The 22,878-nt window shown below is 40.0% G+C and overlaps 1 protein-coding gene across 1 annotated transcript; it reads left to right on the top strand.

Annotated features, from left to right (window-relative positions):
- Positions 1 to 3,041: 3,041 nt before the first annotated feature.
- LOC131956287 (uncharacterized) lies at positions 3,042 to 14,747 on the top strand. The gene is made up of 3 exons (XM_059320747.1): positions 3,042 to 3,154; positions 4,911 to 8,120; positions 12,724 to 14,747. The coding sequence occupies exons 2-3, from the start codon at positions 4,972 to 4,974 to the stop codon at positions 13,982 to 13,984; spliced, it is 4,410 nt and encodes a 1,469-aa protein (XP_059176730.1). The 5' UTR covers positions 3,042 to 3,154; positions 4,911 to 4,971; the 3' UTR covers positions 13,985 to 14,747.
- Positions 14,748 to 22,878: the final 8,131 nt, after the last annotated feature.

Genomic DNA, 22,878 nt, shown 5'->3' with positions numbered 1-22,878 from the left:
CACATAATTACACCAACAAATTAAGGACAATGACACATGATCTCACCAACAAATTAAGGACAATGACACATGATCACACCAACAAATTAAGGACAATGACACACAATTACACCAACAAATTAAGGACAATGACACATGATCACACCAACAAATTAAGGATAATGACACAATTACACCATCAAATTAAGGACAATGACACATAATTACACCATCAAATTAAGGACAATGACACATAATTACACCATCAAATTAAGGACAATTACACCAACAAATTAAGGATAATGACACATGATTACACCATCAAATTAAGGATAATGACACACAATTACACCATCAAATTAAGGATAATGACACATGATTACACCAACAAATTAAGGATAATGACACACGATTACACCATCAAATTAAGGACAATGACACACAATTACACCAACAAATTAAGGATAATGACACACAATTACACCAACAAATTAAGGATAATGACACACAATTACACCAACAAATTAAGGACAATGACACATAATTACACCAACAAATTAAGGATAATGACACTTAATTACACCAACAAATTAAGGATAATGACACATGATTACACCAACAAATTAAGGACAATGACACACAATTACACCAACAAATTAAGGACAATGACACACAATTACACCAACAAATTAAGGATAATGACACATAATTACACCATCAAATTAAGGACAATGACACACAATTACACCAACAAATTAAGGATAATGACACTTAATTACACCAACAAATTAAGGATAATGACACATGATTACACCAACAAATTAAGGACAATGACACACAATTACACCAACAAATTAAGGATAATGACACTTAATTACACCAACAAATTAAGGATAATGACACATGATTACACCAACAAATTAAGGACAATGACACACAATTACACCAACAAATTAAGGACAATGACACATAATTACACCAACAAATTAAGGACAATGACACATGATTACTACACACACACTAGTTTCCCATATGTTCCGAAAACGAGAAAGGAAAAGATACAAAACCACATCTACACACAATGTCCACAGAGCTTATGCTGTGCATGAGGATCGGCGCGAGCATATTTCCTCATCACTTAATCATAGCGACATACCCTATATGACTACACCTATATTTCTGTATAGGCCCTGATATATATATATATATATATATATATATATATATATATATATATATATATATATATATATATATATATATATATATATATATATATATATATATATATATATATATATATATATATATATATATATATATATATATATATATATATATATATATATATATATATATATATATATATATATATATATATCGCGAGGCGGGAAGGGGGTTGCGGACCGTACCGGGTGACACCATTTAGGGGTGTGACACCAAGATAAAACAAATGCAATATATATAGAATAAATGTTTTTTTTTGCATGCTCAATGAATGATTAATTAGTGTTAAAAAGGATTTTAAATACTAATTTGTAATCCCGAGAAAGGGGGGGGGAGGGGTGACACTATGAGGTAAACATACACGCTATAGACAAAAGAATGGTACACCCATCTGTATTAACAACTGACTGACATCATTAGTATTAAATGTGAACACTTTAAAGCTTTTACCGGAGGGGGGTGAAAACAACTGCAAAATTTACAGAGCAAAAAAAAAAGGGGGGGGGTGACAACCGGCTAGCGACGCCACTGTTATATATACAGGTCTATTGGTTTTGTCACACTCTGGTATACAGTAACCAAGTACAAGGCCTACTGAGACCTTTGTCACACTCTGGTATACAGTAACCAAGTACAAGGCCTACTGAGACCTTTGTCACACTCTGGTATACAGTAACCAAGTACAAGGCCTACTGAGACCTTTGTCACACTCTGTTATACAGTAACCAAGTACAAGGCCTACTGAGACCTTTGTCACACTCTGGTATACAGTAACCAAGTACAAGGCCTACTGACAGGGGCGTAGCGAGGGGGGGGCGGGGTTGCGGACCGCACCGGGTGACACCATTTAGGGTGGTGACACCAAGGCAAAAAATAGCAAAATATATAGAGAAAAACTTGAGGGGGTGCAAATCATACAGTAACCTACGTCTCTGGGGGGGGGGGGGTAACATCATTAAGTGCCGCACCGGGTGACACCCGACCTCGCTACGCCACTGCCTACTGAGATTTTCATAAGGTCAGCCAAAATTAAGCTGATGTTTTAGAATTTAGATCTAGACCAGGTGGTGCAGTTGGATACAGAAAAAAAATAATTAAGAAAACATTTAGATCCAGATATCTATAGATACTAGGGACGTTAGACTTAAAGCAAAATAAATTTTCTTGAAACTATGACGAAATCGCGTTCTAAAACGGTTTAAAGACTGATCGCAAGGCACCTTACTATTTAGCAGTTAACGAACGAATCATTGTGATAACTTTGCCCCCAACTTAATCTAGTATTTTTTTGTTTTACATTTATTTCGTAAAGAGGACAGTTATGTATCATGATTTTAATTAGTCTAGATTCTAACACACACAAAAAAGTAGATCTATGACATGATTTTCGAAAATTTTAAATAGTTTGTTGATATTTATCTACAAATGAAAAAATACTAAACACATTTTTAATAAAAGTTTATTTTCAGAACTATAAGGCCGAAAGTCTTCTCCCCCCCCCCCCTCACCCTCATCTGCCTGTCTGATGTGATACGCCACTCCCCCAGGCGCAGGTTTGTTTGATGACCTTAATATTGGGGAAAAAACCTGTTGGCTATTAGGCTTAGATTAATATAGCCTAGCGCCGCCCTGCTTCATTCTGATCTTTAACACACATTTTCCCAATTCTTTGATACGTTCAAATAACTAACATTAAGCCCTATATCCACGTAATTTTTGTTTAAAAAGAAGAGATAATTATCTTCTATGGTTGTAGGCCTATGCCTAGGCTAAAACCGGTCTATCTATTTCGTTTCGTATACAGCGTGAACAAGTTCTATTTTTATCGACGCGAAGGCCTCATCTCGTGACGTGACCGAACTACGGCATTCCTGCTTCGACTACCAGCAAGGGAGGACGTATTTGTACCTTAGCTTGAAGCTTTTCCGAAAATGTCGGACTAACACAGGTTATGATTAATACAAATAGGAGAACTGTGATTTTTTAATGCTTATCTATCAATTTTATTGTTATTTAAGTGTAAATAATACGTTTCTCAAGGGTACATGCATTCGCAATAGAATTGCTTCGTTAACAGCGTGCAACGCATTAATGGGAAATGGCGGTAAAAAAGTAGGTCACATGATTGTCAGTAGGCTAGGTCGCCGTTAGGCTTATGTGACCTTAGGCCACATAGTGTTACAGAAATAGTTGAAAAGGCCTAGACCCTAACAGCATTGATAACAACGGATTAAAGATCACGATTTTGTTCGTTCTACTTTCCTCCAACTCATTAAAAACAAGAAATAAAAAATATTATTGTTGAATAGGCCTAATTTTAATAGATCTATGACGATGTGGCTTTGGTTGGTTGCTGTCTAATAGATCTATCTATTCTTAGGCCTAGGCCCTATACTATACCTATACAATTATAATTTTACTCTATAGATCTAGTAGTCTATAGATAGGCCTACTAGATCTAGAAATCTAGTAGATCTAAATCTGTACAATACTAATTAGGCCTACTAATTAATTATTCAAGATCTAGCTAGCTAGATTCTATAATCTATACAACAATTCATCACTAGATTTATACTATAGCCTCTAGATCTACATATTAGTACATATTCATGATATTCATACTGCATCATAGAGAATCTATTCTAGATTTAGATAAGATAGGATCTATTCTAGATGTCTAAATTACTAGAATCTAGATCATTTTATTGGATTTACTGTTCACGTAGATTTATATTTAAACAGTATTGAGTCAGTGAGTCCTAAATGCCTAATTAGTAATGATATAGTATAGACCTGTACATTACAACATAACATCAACATATATTTCATAATGACATAATATATTTCATTTGTGCTTTATCATTCCATCATTTCTATTTGATCTAACTATAAAATGACTGAAGTAAAAGGCTAAAAAGGTGTGGGTCCTAAATGAAAAGAATAGGCCTAAAGGCAATCAGCTAAAAAAATATAACCCTAGATCTAGATCTACATAAAAAGCTATGTCTACTAAATTACTAAACATAGTAAATAGAATCAGGCTGCCCCATAAGCCATAATAATAATTTTTAAAATTCAATTATTTTAAAGAATCCTGTATTCTGACTTATAAACTGTGGTTAATTCACCACAGCTTAAGTGATGTGTCACATGATAAACATTTCATTTGGCCTGCCATTTTGATTTTGAAATTTAGTTTTAAGAAATTGTATTTAATTTTGATTTTACAGTGGTAAAAATACTCTAAACTAAATATTCTTTTTTTTTTTTTTTTTTGTTCTCTGTGCCATTATGTTTTGGCTGATTCTAGCAGGAAAAAGATATGCATGTGCAATGGAGAGAAACTACAACTTGCCTTCGGCGATGTTTTCAATGGTACTGCGCATGCATGTGTTTACAACCGTAAAACCCTATCCCTTATCCCATCCCTAACCCTAGTCATAACCCTAGCTCAGCTATTAAGGTCATTGCGCATGCGCAGAACTATCTTTTGCAGACAAAGTGGAGACGCTGGGTCGAAAAATCTTTTATTGAGTAGTCACTTTGTTATGTTTTATATCAGTGCATATCAAATCAGAAGTTTAAAAATGTTTTCATTAATAGACTTACTCTTTAGGGAATTATTGCAATAAATTGTTTATTCTATTTTATACTTAGTTTTAATGTTTAGGCTTAAACTTTATTCATATTTATTTTTCTCTTAGGTACTTAAGAAGTTAAACACCAAGATATCACTGATGAGTCGACCAACTTTTGCTAAAACATATGGATTTCAATCCTTTGACTATCCTAGCTGCTGCTGCACTTGGAGAAAAGGATGCTCCGTCTGATCTAAAAGGTAGTGAATCAGGAACTAAGGACACTTGTGAAGCACCTGATAGTAAAGATGCTGAAGAAGAGTCAAATGAAGAAATGGGAAAAGCATCACATATTAATTTAAAGAACTCTCCAGGAGAAAAGGACAATGATGAAATGGCTCCACATAAAATTCCTTGGAGCCCACTCATCCCATCTCATTTAGAGAGTGAGACAGACAAAAATGTATTTTCTTTAGATGATTTGGTACAGGATATTAAGAAGAAAAGTAATGACCGAGTAATGCACTCTAGTCAGCAAGATTCAGAAAATAAAACAAAAGTGGATTCTAGACAAGAGTTGGCTGATGAATTTGTTTCCATACAAAATGCTATAAATAAGGAGACGAAACTGAATTCTCCAATCGGACATCACTGTCAAAATATCAGTGTTCTTAAAGAGTGCACAGAATTAGACAATAGTAAAAAAGAGTTTGAGCAAGATGATTCAAATAGTCGAAGTGATATAGACACTATGGATTCTGTTGACAGCAAATCTCCTGAGCAGACAGATTCTGCATCAGAAATGTCTTGCTCAGAGTGGATTTACCTTGATCATACATATGCTCTTGCACCCGGTCAAACACATCCTCCACTGTTGGCTGAGGAAGATGATGTGGATGTGTGTTCAGATCATAGTCCTTTAACTGAAGAAACTGAGCAGCGATCCCGTAATTTGTCTTTAGATTTCAATTATTTAAAATCTGGCATCTTGGAAGCAGTTTCTGCGAGCACTTTAGATCTGTATAAAATGTCTACCTCTGGTCTTGGTAGAAGCAAACTACCATCTTCATCTTCTTCTACATCATCACCCACTTCAGACTTATCTAAGGCATCAAACTGTGTTTCTGGTACAGAAAATGGTGAGCTGTTCTCTACTAATCAACCTGGTGTATCCAGTACCCCTGTAAGATGTACACCAAAGTATGGGAAGTACAAAATAGGAACCTTTGCATCATTTAGTTCTAGCAACTTAGAACTTGAAAAATATTTGAGGAACAAGGATCTTTTAAACAAGAGAAAATTGAGGATTGGTATACCAGCAGAAGGTAGTTCACCATCTGCTTCCCCTGTTTCACTTGCACTTGTTCAGTCTCCAAGTTTAGACTGGGACAGATCAGAAGCCAGTTCTGAAACACAGGATGACAGCTCTGATGCAAGAACCCCTCACAGAATGTCACCAGACATGACAACAGAGAAAGTAACTGAATGGTCTCATCCAATGTATCATGACCATGATTACTGTGTAAAAATATCAGAGTTCAGTAACCAAAGTGATTTAGGGAAGCAAACTGTTAAAAGGAAGTATACAAAAAGAAAAAACAAAACTGAATGTTTGAATCATGAAAAGATCATGAAAGCAAAATACTTAAAGAAAGAACTTCTAAAACAGGATACTTTTATTAAAGCATGTGTTCAGCCTGAGCCTCTTCCTGCTGATTCTTCTGTGATAAAAACAAACCCTGTTGGTCGACCAAGAAAAAGACCAATAGAGAAAATTATTGAAGAAGAAATTGATCCAGAAACTGGAACTAAGTTAAAAATTACTGGCAGATTCCAAGATCAATATGTCTATTATTTATCCAAGTCTTCCAGAAGCACTACAAGAAGAAGGCAAACTCCACTATTTCCCTCTTTATCTGACAAAATCATTGTACCTGCACCTAAACCTGGGGATATTGTAGTGCCCCATCTTACTGATGCAGATATAGAGACTATTAGACTCCAAGGGCGTGGAGCTCTTAATCTTCCTGAAAGACCACAGATGAACATATCTCATGTTACATCTGCCATTTCTACAATTCCTTCAAGCAGCCATTCACATGAATCATTTTCAGATGTGGATAGCCACATAGTAAGCACTATACTGAGCATGGAAAGTGACAATTTGTCTTCACCAACTACTTCTCACGCTCCAGATATCAGTTCATCAGGACTAAACCCCAATCAGCAAACATTAACAGAAAGTTTAAGATTAATGAGTGGAGATTCAAACATAACTTCTGAGCATGTTCTCAATTATCTACTCAGTGTTGTTAAGGACGATGGCTTACTTGGCTCAGGATCAGGGTTTGACAGCAGCAGCTCAGCATTATTTCCATCCATCCCCACTGATGCAGTTTACTCCAAGTCTGATCATGGTGTATCTCATCATGACCTCAGCCAGTCAGACAGCTGTATAACTAGTTCAAACATGAGCCATGAATTACTGGAAATGGGGAAAGATTTACACAACACGTTCAGCAATAGTCAGATACTCAGGGATCATTCTCATGACAGTCTAGTCCACACTGGCATGGATAAAGACCATATGGATGAAAGTGGTTTGCCTGATGATCTTTCATCTTTCATGTCCAACTCTCAGGAAACTTCATCATCCAGCACAACACATGATGGAGATTCACATAGCTCACTCAAAAGTATGTTTGGGTCAGACCTTAGTTCTCTAGGAACTCCCCAGCTGTCATCTTCTGTTTCTCGACTTACTTCCATAGAAAAGACTTTGGATTATTTGGTTGGAACAAGAGATGATGAAATGAAATTGCACTGTCCTGACCTGAATCAGAAATTGGACCAAGGTTGTGAACTTCCACTCCCCTCCCTCTCTGTCTCCTCTGATGACACTCCTTGGATTGTCACTGTAACACTTTATTTTAATGATGTTCCTGCCATTATGATCAATAACCAGCCATACATAAGACTGGTTGATATTCACAAGCAGATACTTCCTGCTAAAGACACTGGGATTTTAAAGAAAAGGTGTCAGTTGTTGAAGATTCCAGTTTTGAATTGTACAGAAATGCAACGTTATTTTCTTGTGCAATATGGACGTGCATATAATTCAAAAAGTACTTTGGTAATTTCTAAAGAACAAGCAAATAATCTAGTAACCTACTATGCTACACCACAGCCACGCGTGGGAAAGACAGAGGAATCGCACCCTAGGAGAGCTAGCAGTGGTGGCTCAGAGAGTGGTCCTAGGTCACCTGCCAGTACCACTTCTACTAAAAATTTAAGAAAGCGTGGACCAAACAAAATTAAAAAAGCTAGTGTGTCTAGGTAAGAGCCTTATACTAGTGTCAATTTTTTAAAACTAAACTGTTGAACTACTGATATTGATAGGCTGAACCTTTAGATTCCAGTGCCATGAACTTGAACATATTACAAGTACATTTTTCCTCCATTTACTAATTTTGTAGTATTTAGCAATAATGTAGCTCTACTTATATTACTTCTCAAACTTCAATACTTTTATACCTTGTACATTAACGTTTATGAGTTGAAATAATCTTACTATCAGTTCATCACACCCACTCCCTGGGTGTGTAGTGTAAGTATACTTGAGTAAGTGGTGAGGATTTCGTGGTTCATTTAAAATTTAGCTAATGTGCTTATAGGTTCTAAACTTTTTTTTCTTGCACACAAAACATGTAAGTTTAGAATGAAAGTGCTCATTTTAATAACACAAACCCTGGTAAATTAAGTAATGGATCATGTAAACATTACCTAACATAATACCTAATAAATAAAGGCCTTTATCTACCAACTTACTATCAACCCCTATACAAATGTTAAAAATCTAATAAGGTACAGTACCACTTAGCCCTAGTGAGAGGTTACGAGTATGTTAAAAGGTCATGAGCCCTAAGTGAACCATAAAACCACAAAGTATACATTTTCTTAATTGATTCTACCTATTTTCAAAAACAGACATTTCCGTAAAGAATAATCAACTGTATAAATTAGTAGTTTTGCAGTGTTAAAGGGCTTAATTCACAATATACCCTATTGAATTAGGTGTAATAAATTTCTTAAGATGTCCTTGTAATTGTGATGGGTTGTGAGCTTGATACTAATATTTTGAACTTGATACTACTACTACTGACCTTGACTTTACATTTTTAAGCAGCCTATATATACTACTAAAAGTGAGAAAGTTGGTATTTTATTTTGTTTCGTTTTTTATCTTTTTGGTTACATGAGAGCATTTGCACTATGTGTAGAACTGTATAAAATACCTATTTATGAAGAGAATAATATTTTTTACCAAACTGTTAAACACAAATTTATTTTAAGACCTTAATAAATTTATTGATGTATTCATTGATAGAAACAATTTTAATTATTAATTAGTTCAGAACAAGTTCTTTACAGTGACGTCACATGATTCATTTACTTATTTTTCACAACAAACAATGAAACATGGCATCTTAAATGGAAGACCATGTTGCTTACTCAAAAGTTTAATGCATTATAAAAAACACAATAAATAGAGTTTCTTTATTAAGCAATTTTAGTCCTAAAGCTAGATGTAGATTGAAAATCCAGATATAGATTCTAGCTCTATCTAGATCATGGGTTCCCAAACTGGGGGTCGCGAAGGGCTTTCTGGGGGGGGGGGGGGGGTCGCCAAATGGTAGACTAAATTCTAGCAATGAATAAAAAACATAAATATTTTGAAAAATATTTGAAATTCAGAATTACTAACATCACTGGACATGGAATAGAGAATAAACAATTTGTAGTGTGCAAAGTTGTTCTTAGTCAGGAGTCAATGAAACCTTCCAAACGTCAATTTGAGATGAGTCATTCGGAACACACCAAAAAAGATATGTAGTTCTTTCGTCGGCATGAAGCTAGTTGCAAGCGTCAGAGACTTGTTCGAACAGAACTTTTTCACCAAGAAAACACAGCATTATTGCAAAGATCATATGAAGTAGTATTAGAAATTGCCAAGCAAAAAACCTCTCACACATAGGAGAAAATCTCATCAAACCATGTATGCTGAAGATGGTAAAATTAATTCTTGGGGATTCCAGTGCAGTAAAGATGCAACAAATATCTCTGTCTAATAATACTATACAGCGGCTTATGTTAAAAGACAAATTTTGAATGAAATCAAGCTTTCACCATTGTTTGATTTTCAAGTTGACGAATCGACAGACGTGAGTTCGTGTTCGCAGTTGCTTGTCTTTGTGAAATATATTCATTCAGATGTTAGCAAATAAGAGTTGATGTTTTGTGAAGATATCATGGAGAAAATAAATACGTTTTTTGAAACTGGAGGATTAAAACAGGAAAAAGGCTGTGGGGCTTGTACGGATGGTGCATCAAAATGGGGGTTTCAGTAAAAGGTAAAAGATTTAGCTCCCTAATGAAGAGGAATCCACTGCATGATTCACATATGCCCTCGCCAGCAAGACTTATCAGACTCCATTGCTAATAAAAGTCGTAAATCATATTAAATCTGGAGCCCTAAACACCTGTCTGTTTCAAGAACTGTGCAAAGACATGAATAAAGATCACGAGGTTCTACACTTCAGTACGCTGGCTGTCAATAGGAAATGTCAATCGTGTTTTTGAATTGAAAGATGAAATCAAGATGTTCTTGGAAGTGCAAGGAAACAAGACCTTTTGATATACTTTAACGACAAGGTGTGGTTTGAGAGCAGATATATTCAAACATCAACATAAGCTTAACCTGAAAATGAACGAATATTATCTCTTTTCATGATAATCTCTTGGCATTTTTATCAAAGCTGCAAAATTGGCGAGGAAAAATAAATATTTGAAATACTGTCATGTTTGAGAAACTCTGCAGTGTGGTGTGATAGATAAAAAATTTAAAGGATTCTGTGCATCTTGAATCTCTTGACAACAAACTGCGGCGTTATTTTCCCCGAGCTGAAAGAAGAAGAATCTGCTTTGTCACCCATTCTCTGCTTTCCTTGATGTTACCAGCATTGTCGATGAATAACAAGATGAATTCTTAAATTTGCAAAATTTAATTGTTAATGCTTGTTAATAGCATGTAATTTTGCTCATCGTATTAAAACAGTTATCAAGAATAATTCATATTGAAAGTCTACTAAAAATCTTAATTTAGTGCTTATTATTTTCTTTACTAATTTCGACTTGTTATTTATATGGGGGTCGCGGGTCACTTACGTTTTATTAAAGGGGGTCGCCACTTGAAAAAGTTTGGGAACCACTGATCTAGATCAAGGTCAAAAATGAGTTTCTGTACTAAAGTATTTCAGGCCATAAACTATAATAAACCGGGAGTGATCTCCCCTAAACTTTCTCGAATATTCTTATATAAAATAACGGGATGGGAACTCGGGCTATAGACATGATTTTTAATCCATTTTAAATACTTAAAGTTTTAAAAATAGAATAAAATCTTGTAGACAAATTAATTGCACACCAAGTGAACGCCAAATAAAAAAGCGCATAATAGTGCGCAATATTATTAGTACTTCTAAAATTTACATTAGTTTTTTGAGAAATCGAAAGTAGCGTAAATTACTACTTCCAGTCAACGGAAATTACTCAAAATTTAACAGAAGGTAGAGAATTAGATCTTTTACTTACATGTGAAATTTCATGTATCTATCTGAAATAGTACTCAAGTTATAGGCTTTTGAAAAATTCAAAGTAGGAAAAGTACCACTTCCGGTTATCGAAAATCGCTCAAAAGTTGATACGGATCTACGATTTTGATAAAATACTTATATATGAAATTTCATCAACCTAGCTGTAACGGTACTCAAGTTATCGTGTTTACACACAGACACACACACACACAGACATACGGACAAGATTGCAAAATTATGTTTTTCCGTATCAGTGAGGTGTAAAACGTATATACCAGAAAGTAAAAAGCAATGTGTGTGTGTCTGTCTTTTATGCATTACTACACCTTTCATCCGATCGCCATGAAACTTTAAGGAGTTGATTAGAACACTCCTGGGGAGGTTCATGCGGAACCAATTTCAATTTTGTACCGGCCACGCCCCAGTAGAAAGTAATTTGGCGCCCCAGGTTATCCGGATGCCTAGGCGCCTACGTTAGTTTTAAACAGTGTGATAGACTAGAATAAGATGGGGTGTTTAGTCACTCACTAAAGCGAGTCACTCAGTCAGGCGCGTTCACGGCCCCCGACAGTGCACGTGTCACTAAATATAAATAACTTAAAATGTTTTAGTCAGTAGCTTAAGTACTTTAGTAAATAAGCTAAAGGTCTTCCATATTTTAGACTAAACATGAATGATGAAAGCTAGGTTTTATTTATTTGGGCATTCTGTAATAAGCAGGAAATCTATAATGTTAAAACCACCAGAATTGCAAATATACTCTGCTTAAAGGTTTCTGTTATATGTCATAGAAGCTAGGTGTGCTCACGTTTTTATTTCTGTTTGACTCTTGCATAAACAGTTATAGGCTTCGTTCTTAATGGAAACATAATGGAGCCTTGTGTGTCAACATATCTGTTGGTTCAGACTCCCAAACCGGGACTTTTAGAGTTCTTTGTCATGCATAATACTGAACAAGTTGTTCCCACTGATAAGTACCCAAGGAAAATAGTTGGCAATCCCCCTTCTAAATTTCACTGGCTTAAAAATTATTTCTATTCACAGTATTTTCTACACAGAGAATCTGTTTTTTTATACTTTAGAGTTTAACTTCATTGCTGGTATTTTTTAATATGCTATGGTGTGAAACATACTAGATTTCTAACCCTAGAGGTTCATTCTTGCAGTCAATTTTACAAAATAACTTGACTTTTGAATGACATTTTTGCAGACGTGCACCTGTCTTATTTCTTTTAGTAATTTCATACTGAAACAGAATGTAATAAACATTTCTATTTTACTTTCAGTTGTGTTGAAGTCTCTGGTGAAACAACTACACAAAGTTCAGCAACTGAGGACTTGCATGCCAATCAGAACAAGAGGACAAGACACAAAAAAGTTAATTATCGTGAGATGTTGAAAGGAGAAGAAAGAGAAAAGTCAGTAGCTGCCGCTATTCTTGAAACAATTGAAGCTGTGGCTAAATCTGGCCCGGATTATGTGACAGAAGGAAGAAGAAACAAATTATCTTCCTTAAAATCAGCTAAAGGTCACTCCAACTGTGATAAAAAAAAGAAAAAGTTAGTACCACATAAAATTAAGAAAAGAGATTTGGATTCTAAAATAAATAAAGACAAATATAGAAATGGTTTTCGGAAAATGAAATTAGCTACTAGTAATAAAAAAAGTGAAAAGCATGAAATTGAAGAAACATCAGACATTGATTCTGATGATGAACTGAGTGCTACACAGAGTAAAAAATTCAAACCATTGAAACTTAAAGTGAATAGTTTGTTGAATTTTGCTGGTCAGCGTAAAGGATCATCCCCCGCTAAAAAAGGTCTGTTTTCTCGCAGTAATTCTTGCACATCTCCTACTGGCGAGAGATCTGTCAGAGTTTTGGCGGTGGCCCACCAAGCTGCTGTGTCAGGGGGCAATGATGCCGAGTCTCATCTCCCCTCCCAGCCAGCAGACATACATTTGGACCTGTTCACTCAGTCCAACTCTGCCTGTGTGCGCTGCCAAACTTGCAGTCAGTTCCTTTCTGTGCCACATTTTATGCGCCACCACCATGTGCCAATGGATAGTGAATGGCTTGCCACAGAAGCTGCACACAGAATTCTGGTTCCTCGAAATAAAGAAAACATTTCAGAGAGTGAAAAGATACTATGGGAAGAATTTCATCGTCTACAAGAAGCTATAGGTGGCTTTGGAGAAGCTGATGATGAAACTGATACAGATGATTGTGACTATGATGAGGATGAGGGAGATGATGCGAGTTCACTGGAGCTCTCTGGTGCTTCATCTTGCCTACTGAGCAGGAGTAATGAGGAGGATGTGCTGGCTGCTGGCACCCCACCAGTCTGTCAGGCCACCTCATCCAAACTGACTCAGGGATTAGACACACTAGCTCACGGCCAAGGAACTCAAGAAATTACTTCACATTTAAGGACAAGTTCTCGTAAAAGAAAGTCAAAACAATTGTTTTCTATTGAAAATTATTACACTCAAAATAGAACAAAGTCAAATGATGATGAACCAGCAGATGTTGGAAGTGCATCAACATGATCAGGTTGGCAGGCCATGAGCTGAGTCAGCCCGGGACCATTGCATTACTAAAATAACTTGTACATGTATGGGTTGTGTTTTTGGAATTAAACCTTGTGGGTTCTTGTTCTTATTTGTAAATAGTTCAGAAAAAAGTTGTATACATTTAATGTACATTTTCTGTTTTATCATGTCTTTTAGTACACTTGGTTATTGATGGCTTTGTTGTTTATTGGTACCGACCTACAATGATATATTTTTATACTACTAGAAAATTATCCACTAGCGTATATTTAGGCATGTTCCTATGATTTCAAAGATTGAGCACTTATATAAGACACACCCTCAGACTTTTTGCTCTGGTTCAGTGAATAAAAACATTAACTTTTTTGTTTCTAGCAGAATAGGAAGTGTATTAACAATGAATGAACTAATGTGGATAATGGACTGAGATTTTTACTCTTTGTATATTTGTATGTAAATAAAATGTCAATGGACTGAATTTAACATTGAATAGGACTAGAGAGACAGCTTTTGAGATATATCTTTTTTTTTATATTATCTGTGATATTGGTATTTTGTTTTTGCCATGAATTTTTAAAAAAGAAAATGTCCATCTTGGGGAAGATGGGGGAAAACAGTATGTATGCTGTATGTTGTACTAAATTTGCAACTGCTTGACGTAAACAAATACTGGAAGTGTTAGTTCATGTTGGTGGTTGCTGCTTCATTGTATAGCATATTGTAGGTGTCAAGTATCAGAATAAATTTGAGCAGAGAAATTTTCATTCTTTTCTTTTTATACTTGTGGCCCTCTTCTGGATTCATTTCTGTGGTCCTTGACTTAGAAATGATTTAGTTGTAAGATTTTAGTTGGTTGTTTCATCCAGATGGTATTACAGAAGAAAGACTTAGCTTCTTGATAGGTTGATAGGCTCTAGATGAATTAACAATGGACAAGTCACCCACATTGCTACAATGTCAGCTACATGCAGTTACTTACTAGTAGTACATTTTTCCAATGTATCTCCTTTTAATTTTCAAATTAAAAGAAACTAATAATGCAGCTTTAAAATAAATTTCTAAAGCCTTAGTCAATAAAAAAAAACCTCAAATGTTTAAATTTGAAAAGTAATTGTACATCCTCATCATTGTTACAGTTCTTAACTTGTTCTGTTTTTGTCATTTCTTTTGGTGTTCTCCTTCGAGTTACTGAACAATAACCAATTATTATTGATGGAATCTTTGTAAAAATTGATAAATAATAGAATTTTTATACTGAATGGCTTGCTTTGATGCACCTAAGATTATGAATTGTACAAAATATTGCCATGAAGAAAGTGCTTCTGGATACTAGTAGACAAGCTATTCTTGCACAAGTTCTGGCTGTTTGGACTCAAGCAATTCTTGCACAAGTTCTGGCTGTTTGGACTCAAGCAATTCTTGCACAAGGTTTCCAAATTCTAGTACTTTCTTCATAAAGCTATGCCATGGGTAAAGTCAGTTACAAGTTACATTGAATAAAATGTGCTCACAAAGCTAGCACCATTTTCAAGAGTAATCAAACCCCTTTCAGATTGGATTGTCCAATAATACCCTCAGCTGTGTTAGGTGGAAACCCCCTTCCCCCTGCTATCCTATTTGTTCAGTGTAAGATCATCTGTTGGGGTATAATGTACAATAGCCAGTACTACCAACTCGTAGGTACCACAGAATAGCCTCACAGTACTACAAACTAGTAGGTACCACAGAATAGCCTCACAGTACTACAAACTAGTAGGTACCACAGAATTGCCTCACAGTACTACAAACTAGTAGGTACCACAGAATAGCCTCACAGTACTACAAACTAGTAGGTACCACAGAATAGCCTCACAGTACTACAAACTAGTAGGTACCACAGAATTGCCTCACAGTACTACAAACTAGTAGGTACCACAGAATAGCCTCACAGTACTACAAACTAGTAGGTACCACAGAATAGCCTCACAGTACTACAAACTAGTAGGTACCACAGAATAGCCTCACAGCACTACAAACTAGTAGGTACCACAGAATAGCCTCACAGCACTACAAACTAGTAGGTACCACAGAATAGCCTCACAGTACTACAAACTAGTAGGTACCACAGAATAGTCTCACAGTACTACAAACTAGTAGGTACCACAGAATAGCCTCACAGTACTACAAACATGTAGGCACCACAGAATAGCCTCACAGCACTACAAACTTGTAGATACCACAGAATAGCCTCACAGTACTACAAACTTGTAGGTACCACAGAATAGCCTCACAGCACTACAAACTAGTAGGTACCACAGAATAGCCTCACACAATAGCCTCACAGCACTACAAACTAGTAGGTACCACAGAATAGCCTCACACAATAGCCTCACAGCACTACAAACTAGTAGGTACCACAGAATAGCCTCACAGCACTACAAACATGACAGCATGTAAGGTAAGAAACAAATGAAACCTGGTGTAGAGATCAAATGGTCTGCATTAGGAAATCAATGTTGTCTTGAACTGGCCAGATTTGAGGCTGATTAGCTTTGACAACTGTAGGATAGGGAGGGGTGGGTTACGTAGGCCTCATGGTGAAATCTATAGCGTGGTATTTGGACGTCAGGGGAGGGGGTGGTAGGTTTTTGTTGGGTTGGACGTCAGGGGTGGTAGGTTTTTGTTGGGTGGGACGTCAGGGGTGGTAGGTTTTTGTTGGGTGGGACGTCAGGGGTGGTAGGTTTTTGTTGGGTGGTAGGTTTTTGTTGGGTGGGACGTCAGGGGTGGTAGGTTTTTGTTGAGTGGGACGGGTGGTAGGTTTTTGTTGGGTGGGACGTCAGGGGTGGTAGGTTTTTATTGGGTGGGTCGTCAGGGGTGGTAGGTTTTGTTGGGTGGTAGGTTTTTGTTGGGTGGGACGTCAGGGGTGGTAGGTTTTTGTTGGGTGGGACGTCAGGGGTGGTAGCTTTTTATTGGGTGGGACGGGTGGTAGGTTTTTGTTGGGTGGGACGTCAGGGGTGGTAGGTTTTTGTTGGGTGGGACGTCAGGGGTGGTAGGTTTTTGTTGCGTGGGACGTCAGGGGTGGTAGGTTTTTGTTGGGTGGGACGTCAGGGGTGGTAGGTTTTTATTGGGTGGGACGTCAGGGGTGGTAGGTTTTGTTGGGTGGTAGGTTTTTGTTGGGTGGGACGTCAGGGGTGGTAGGTTTTTGTTGAGTGGGACGGGTGGTAGGTTTTTGTTGGGTGGGACGTCAGGGGTGGTAGGTTTTTGTTGGGTGGGACGTCAGGGGTGGTAGGTTTTTGTTGGGTGGGACGTCAGGGGCGGTAGGTTTTTGTTGGGTGGGACGTCAGGGGTGGTAGGTTTTTGTTGGGTGGGACGTCAGAGTGGTAGGTTTTTGTTGGGTGGGACGTCAGGGGTGGTAGGTTTTTATTGGGTGGGACGTCAGGGGTGGTAGGTTTTGTTGGGTGGTAGGTTTTTGTTAGGTGGGACGTCAGGGGTGGTAGGTTTTTGTTGGGTGGGACGTCAGGGGTGGTAGGTTTTTGTTGGGTGGGACGTCAGGGGTGGTAGGTTTTTGTTGGGTGGGACGTCAGGGGTGGTAGGTTTTGTTGGGTGGTAGGTTTTTGTTGGGTGGTAGGTTTTTGTTGGGTGGGACGTCAGGGGTGGTAGGTTTTTGTTGGGTGGGACGTCAGGGGTGGTAGGTTTTTGTTGGGTGGGACGTCAGGGGTGGTAGGTTTTGTTGGGTGGTAGGTTTTTGTTGGGTGGGACGTCAGGGGTGGTAGGTTTTTGTTGGGTGGGACGTCAGGGGTGGTAGGTTTTTGTTGGGTGGTAGGTTTTTGTTGGGTGGGACGTCAGGGGTGGTAGGTTTTTGTTGGGTGGGACGTCAGGGGTGGTAGGTTTTTGTTGGGTGGTAGGTTTTTGTTGGGTGGGACGTCAGGGGTGGTAGGTTTTTGTTGGATGGGACGTCAGGGGTGGTAGGTTTTTGTTGGGTGGGACGTCAGGGGTGGTAGGTTTTTGTTGGGTGGGACGTCAGGGGTGGTAGGTTTTTAGTTGGGTGGGACGTCAGGGGTGGTAGGTTTTTATTGGGTGGGACGTCAGGGGTGGTAGGTTTTTGTTGGGTGGGACGTCAGGGGTGGTAGGTTTTTGTTGGGTGGGACGTCAGGGGTGGTAGGTTTTTGTTGGGTGGGACGTCAGAGGTGGTAGGTTTTTGTTGGGTGGGACGTCAGGGGTGGTAGGTTTTGTTGGGTGGTAGGTTTATGTTGGGTGGTAGGTTTTTAGTTGGGTGGGACGTCAGAGGTGGTAGGTTTTTGTTGGGTGGTAGGTTTTTGTTGGGTGGGACGTCAGGGGTGGTAGGTTTTTGTTGGGTGGGACGTCAGGGGTGGTAGGTTTTTAGTTGAGTGGGACGTCAGGGGTGGTAGGTTTTTGTTGGGTGGGACGTCAGGGGTGGTAGGTTTTTGTTGGGTGGTAGGTGTTTGTTGGGTGGGACGTCAGGGGTGGTAGGTTTTTGTTGGGTGGGACGTCAGGGGTGGTAGGTTTTTGTTGGGTGGTAGGTTTTTGTTGGGTGGTAGGTTTTTGTTGGGTGGTAGGTTTTTGTTGGGTGGGACGTCAGGGGTGGTAGGTTTTTGTTGGGTAGGACGTCAGGGGTGGTAGGTTTTGTTGGGTGGGACGTCAGGGGTGGTAGGTTTTGTTGGGTGGTAGGTTTTTGTTGGGTGGTAGGTTTTTGTTGGGTGGGACGTCAGGGGTGGTAGGTTTTTGTTGGGTGGGACGTCAGGGGTGGTAGTTTTTTGTTGGGTTGGACGTCAGGGGTGGGGGTGGTAGGTTTTTGTTGGGTGGGACGTCAGGGGTGGTAGGTTTTTAGTTGGGTGGGACGTCAGGGGTGGTAGGTTTTTGTTGGGTGGGACGTCAGGGGTGGTAGGTTTTTGTTGGGTGGGACGTCAGGGGTGGTAGGTATTGTTGGGTGGTAGGTTTTTGTTGGGTGGTAGGTTTTTGTTGGGTGGTAGGTTTTTGTTGGGTGGTAGGTTTTGTTGTGTGGTAGGTTTTTGTTGGGTGGTAGGTTTTTGTTGGGTGGGACGTCAGGGGTGGTAGGTTTTTGTTGGGTGGGACGTCAGGGGTGGTAGGTTTTTGTTGGGTGGGACGTCAGGGGTGGTAGGTTTCTCTTCGGTCGCCTAGGGCAGTAGGTTTCCGTGTTGCCTTGTTTTTGTAGCTAATAGGCCAAGTCGTGTCGTGTTCTACCGTGATCACACGCCACAATGGCGGATAAACACACTCCTTGCTACACACTGACGACAATGTGAAAGTTGATATAGATCTAGGCTATCAAGAAGTAGCATATTTTTACCATCTTATGAAAACAATGTTTACCAAATGCTGTATGCAACACACTTACTAATGCTGTGTGTGTTGGGGGAGGGGGGGGGGTCAGTGACACAGTAGATAGGCCGACATCAGTTCGTTAGCCTAGGTGTGTAAAATGCTTTACAAGTTTAGCTGAATGGGAGTTTCTACTGCGGTACCGTGCTATGTGGCACAATACCGTGCCGTGTGGCACAATACCGTGCCGTGTGGCACAATACCGTGCCGTGTGGCACAATACCGTGCCGTGTGGCACAATACCGTGCCGTGTGGCACAATACCGTGCCGTGTGGCACAATACCGTGCAGTTTCTTCATGCCGCTGATATGCGCGGTAAACACTGACGGCTAGCTACCAGTCAATGGCTACATACGAGTCTAGACCCTGCTACCTGCATGTGTGGCTACAGGTCCTGCTACCTGCATGTGTGGCTACAGGTCAGACCCTGCTACCTGCATGTGTGGCTACAGGTCCTGCTACCTGCATGTGTGGCTACAGGTCCTGCTACCTGCATGTGTGGCTACAGGTCAGACCCTGCTACCTGCATGTGTGGCTACAGGTCCTGCTACCTGCATGTGTGGCTACAGGTCAGACCCTGCTACCTGCATGTGTGGCTACAGGTCCTGCTACTTGCATGTGTGGCTACAGTTCAGACCCTGCTACCTGCATGTGTGGCTACAGATCCTGCTACCTGCATGTGTGGCTACAGGTCAGACCCTGCTACCTGCATGTGTGGCTACAGACCCTGCTACCTGCATGTGTGGCTACAGGTCCTGCTACCTGCATGTGTGGCTACAGGTCAGGTCCTGCTACCTGCATGTGTGGCTACAGATCCTGCTACCTGCATGTGTGGCTACAGGTCAGACCCTGCTACCTGCATGTGTGGCTACAGGTCAGGTCCTGCCACCTGCATGTGTGGCTACAGACCCTGCTACCTGCATGTGTGGCTACAGGTCAGACCCTGCTACCTGCATGTGTGGCTACAGGTCAGGTCCTGCTACCTGCATGTGTGGCTAAAGTTCAGACCCTGCTACCTGCATGTGTGGCTACAGGTCCTGCTACCGGCATGTGTGGCTACAGGTCCTGCTACCTGCATGTGTGGCTAAAGTTCAGACCCTGCTACCTGCATGTGTGGCTACAGGTCCTGCTACCTGCATGTGTGGCTACAGGTCAGACCCTGCTACCTGCATGTGTGGCTACAGGTCAGACCCTGCTACCTGCATGTGTGGCTACAGGTCAGACCCTGCTACCTGCATGTGTGGCTACAGGTCAGACCCTGCTACCTGCATGTGTGGCTACAGGTCCTGCTACCTGCATGTGTGGCTACAGGTCAGACCCTGCTACCTGCATGTGTGGCTACAGGTCCTGCTACTTGCATGTGTGGCTACAGGTCCTGCTACCTGCATGTGTGGCTACAGGTCCTGTTACCTGCATGTGTGGCTACAGGTTCAGACCCTGCTACCTGCATGTGTGGCTACAGGTCAGGTCCTGCTACCTGCATGTGTGGCTACAGGTCCTGCTACCTGCATGTGTGGCTACAGGTCCTGCTACCTGCATGTGTGGCTACAGGTCAGACCCTGCTACCTGCATGTGTGGCTACAGGTCCTGCTACTTGCATGTGTGGCTACAGGTCCTGCTACTTGCATGTGTGGCTACAGTTCAGACCCTGCTACCTGCATGTGTGGCTACAGGTCCTGTTACCTGCATGTGTGGCTACAGGTTCAGACCCTGCTACCTGCATGTGTGGCTACAGGTCAGGTCCTGCTACCTGCATGTGTGGCTACAGATCCTGCTACCTGCATGTGTGACTACAGGTCAGACCCTGCTACCTGCATGTGTGGCTACAGGTCAGACCCTGCTACCTGCATGTGTGGCTACAGGTCCTGCTACCTGCATGTGTGGCTACAGGTCCTGCTACCTGCATGTGTGGCTACAGGTCAGACCCTGCTACCTGCATGTCTGGCTACAGGTCCTGCTACCTGCATGTGTGGCTACAGGTCCTGCTACCTGCATGTGTGGCTACAGGTCAGACCCTGCTACCTGCATGTGTGGCTACAGGTCAGACCCTGCTACCTGCATGTGTGGCTACAGGTCAGACCCTGCTACCTGCATGTGTGGCTACAGGTCCTGCTACCTGCATGTGTGGCTACAGGTCCTGTTACCTGCATGTGTGGCTACAGGTCCTGCTACTTGCATGTGTGGCTACAGGTCAGACCCTGCTACCTGCATGTGTGGCTACAGGTCCTGTTACCTGCATGTGTGGCTACAGGTCCTGCTACTTGCATGTGTGGCTACAGGTCTTGCTACCTGCATGTGTGGCTACAGATCCTGCTACCTGCATGTGTGGCTACAGGTCAGACCCTGCTACCTGCATGTGTGGCTACAGGTCCTGTTACCTGCATGTGTGGCTACAGGTCCTGCTACTTGCATGTGTGGCTACAGGTCTTGCTACCTGCATGTGTGGCTACAGGTCCTGCTACCTGCATGTGTGGCTACAGGTCCTGCTACCGGCATGTGTGGCTACAGGTCAGACCCTGCTACCTATATGCTACCAGTATGTGCTGCTTCTTTTAGATCAATCGATTCCCGCCCTCCAATCGATACTACAGTGCTGCGTGTACTGCTTACTAGTATCGATACGCAAGTGCTGCTTAGTTGTTTCGATACACGTGAGATGGGTTCAGGGCGTATGTACGTTCGTGTTAACGTAAATCGTGTATCGATAGCTGGAATCGACGCAACAGTACCATCAGTTTTGTGGGCCAAAAAACGTCCCAAAATACATTCTTTTCATCGACCAAAAACTTAATACGATTCTATGTACCCGATCAATCTGAATAAAATAATTCAATGTGCCCTATCCGATCTAAATAAATAATAATATAATGTGCCCAATCAGATCTGAATAAAATAATTCAATGTGCCCTATCCGATCTAAATAAATAATAATATAATGTGCCCTATCAGATCTGAATAAAATAATTCAATGTGCCCTATCCGATCTAAATAAATAATATAATGTGCCCTATCAGATCTGAATAAAATAATTCATTGTGCCCTATCAGATCTGAATAAAATAATTCAATGTGCCCTATCCGATCTAAATAAATAATATAATGTGCCCTATCAGATCTGAATAAAATAATTCATTGTGCCCTATCAGATCTGAATAAAATAATTCATTGTGCCCTATCAGATCTGAATAAAATAATTCAATGTGCCCTATCAGATAAAGAGTTGATATTTTGGGTTGGGCCAACGATTTTAGACAATTTATTAACAGTGACACGATCTTCCTTGTTTTAAAAGTTATCTGTGTCAGTAGCGTACGCTGGGGGGGGGGGGGGGGGGGGGCATTTTAAGGATAGTGGAGCTTTTTTCGGAGATTAATTAATTAAAATTAATTAAAATTTAAAACAAGATCCGCAATACACAAAAAAACAAAAAATAATAAAACAACCCCACCAAACAACAACAGCAAAACATTACCGAATCTATGAATTAAAAGACGGTCATGTTATGTACCCTAAACATCACATTTTTAATAACTCATCGCAATTACATCTATA

The sequence above is a fragment of the Physella acuta genome, unplaced genomic scaffold (assembly GCF_028476545.2).
Source record: "Physella acuta isolate Inbredline_101_S28 unplaced genomic scaffold, ASM2847654v3 ptg000079l, whole genome shotgun sequence".
Classification (NCBI taxonomy): domain Eukaryota; kingdom Metazoa; phylum Mollusca; class Gastropoda; family Physidae; genus Physella; species Physella acuta.
Note: the sequence above shows the minus strand (reverse complement) of the source record. Positions and strands in the feature narration are given on the sequence as shown.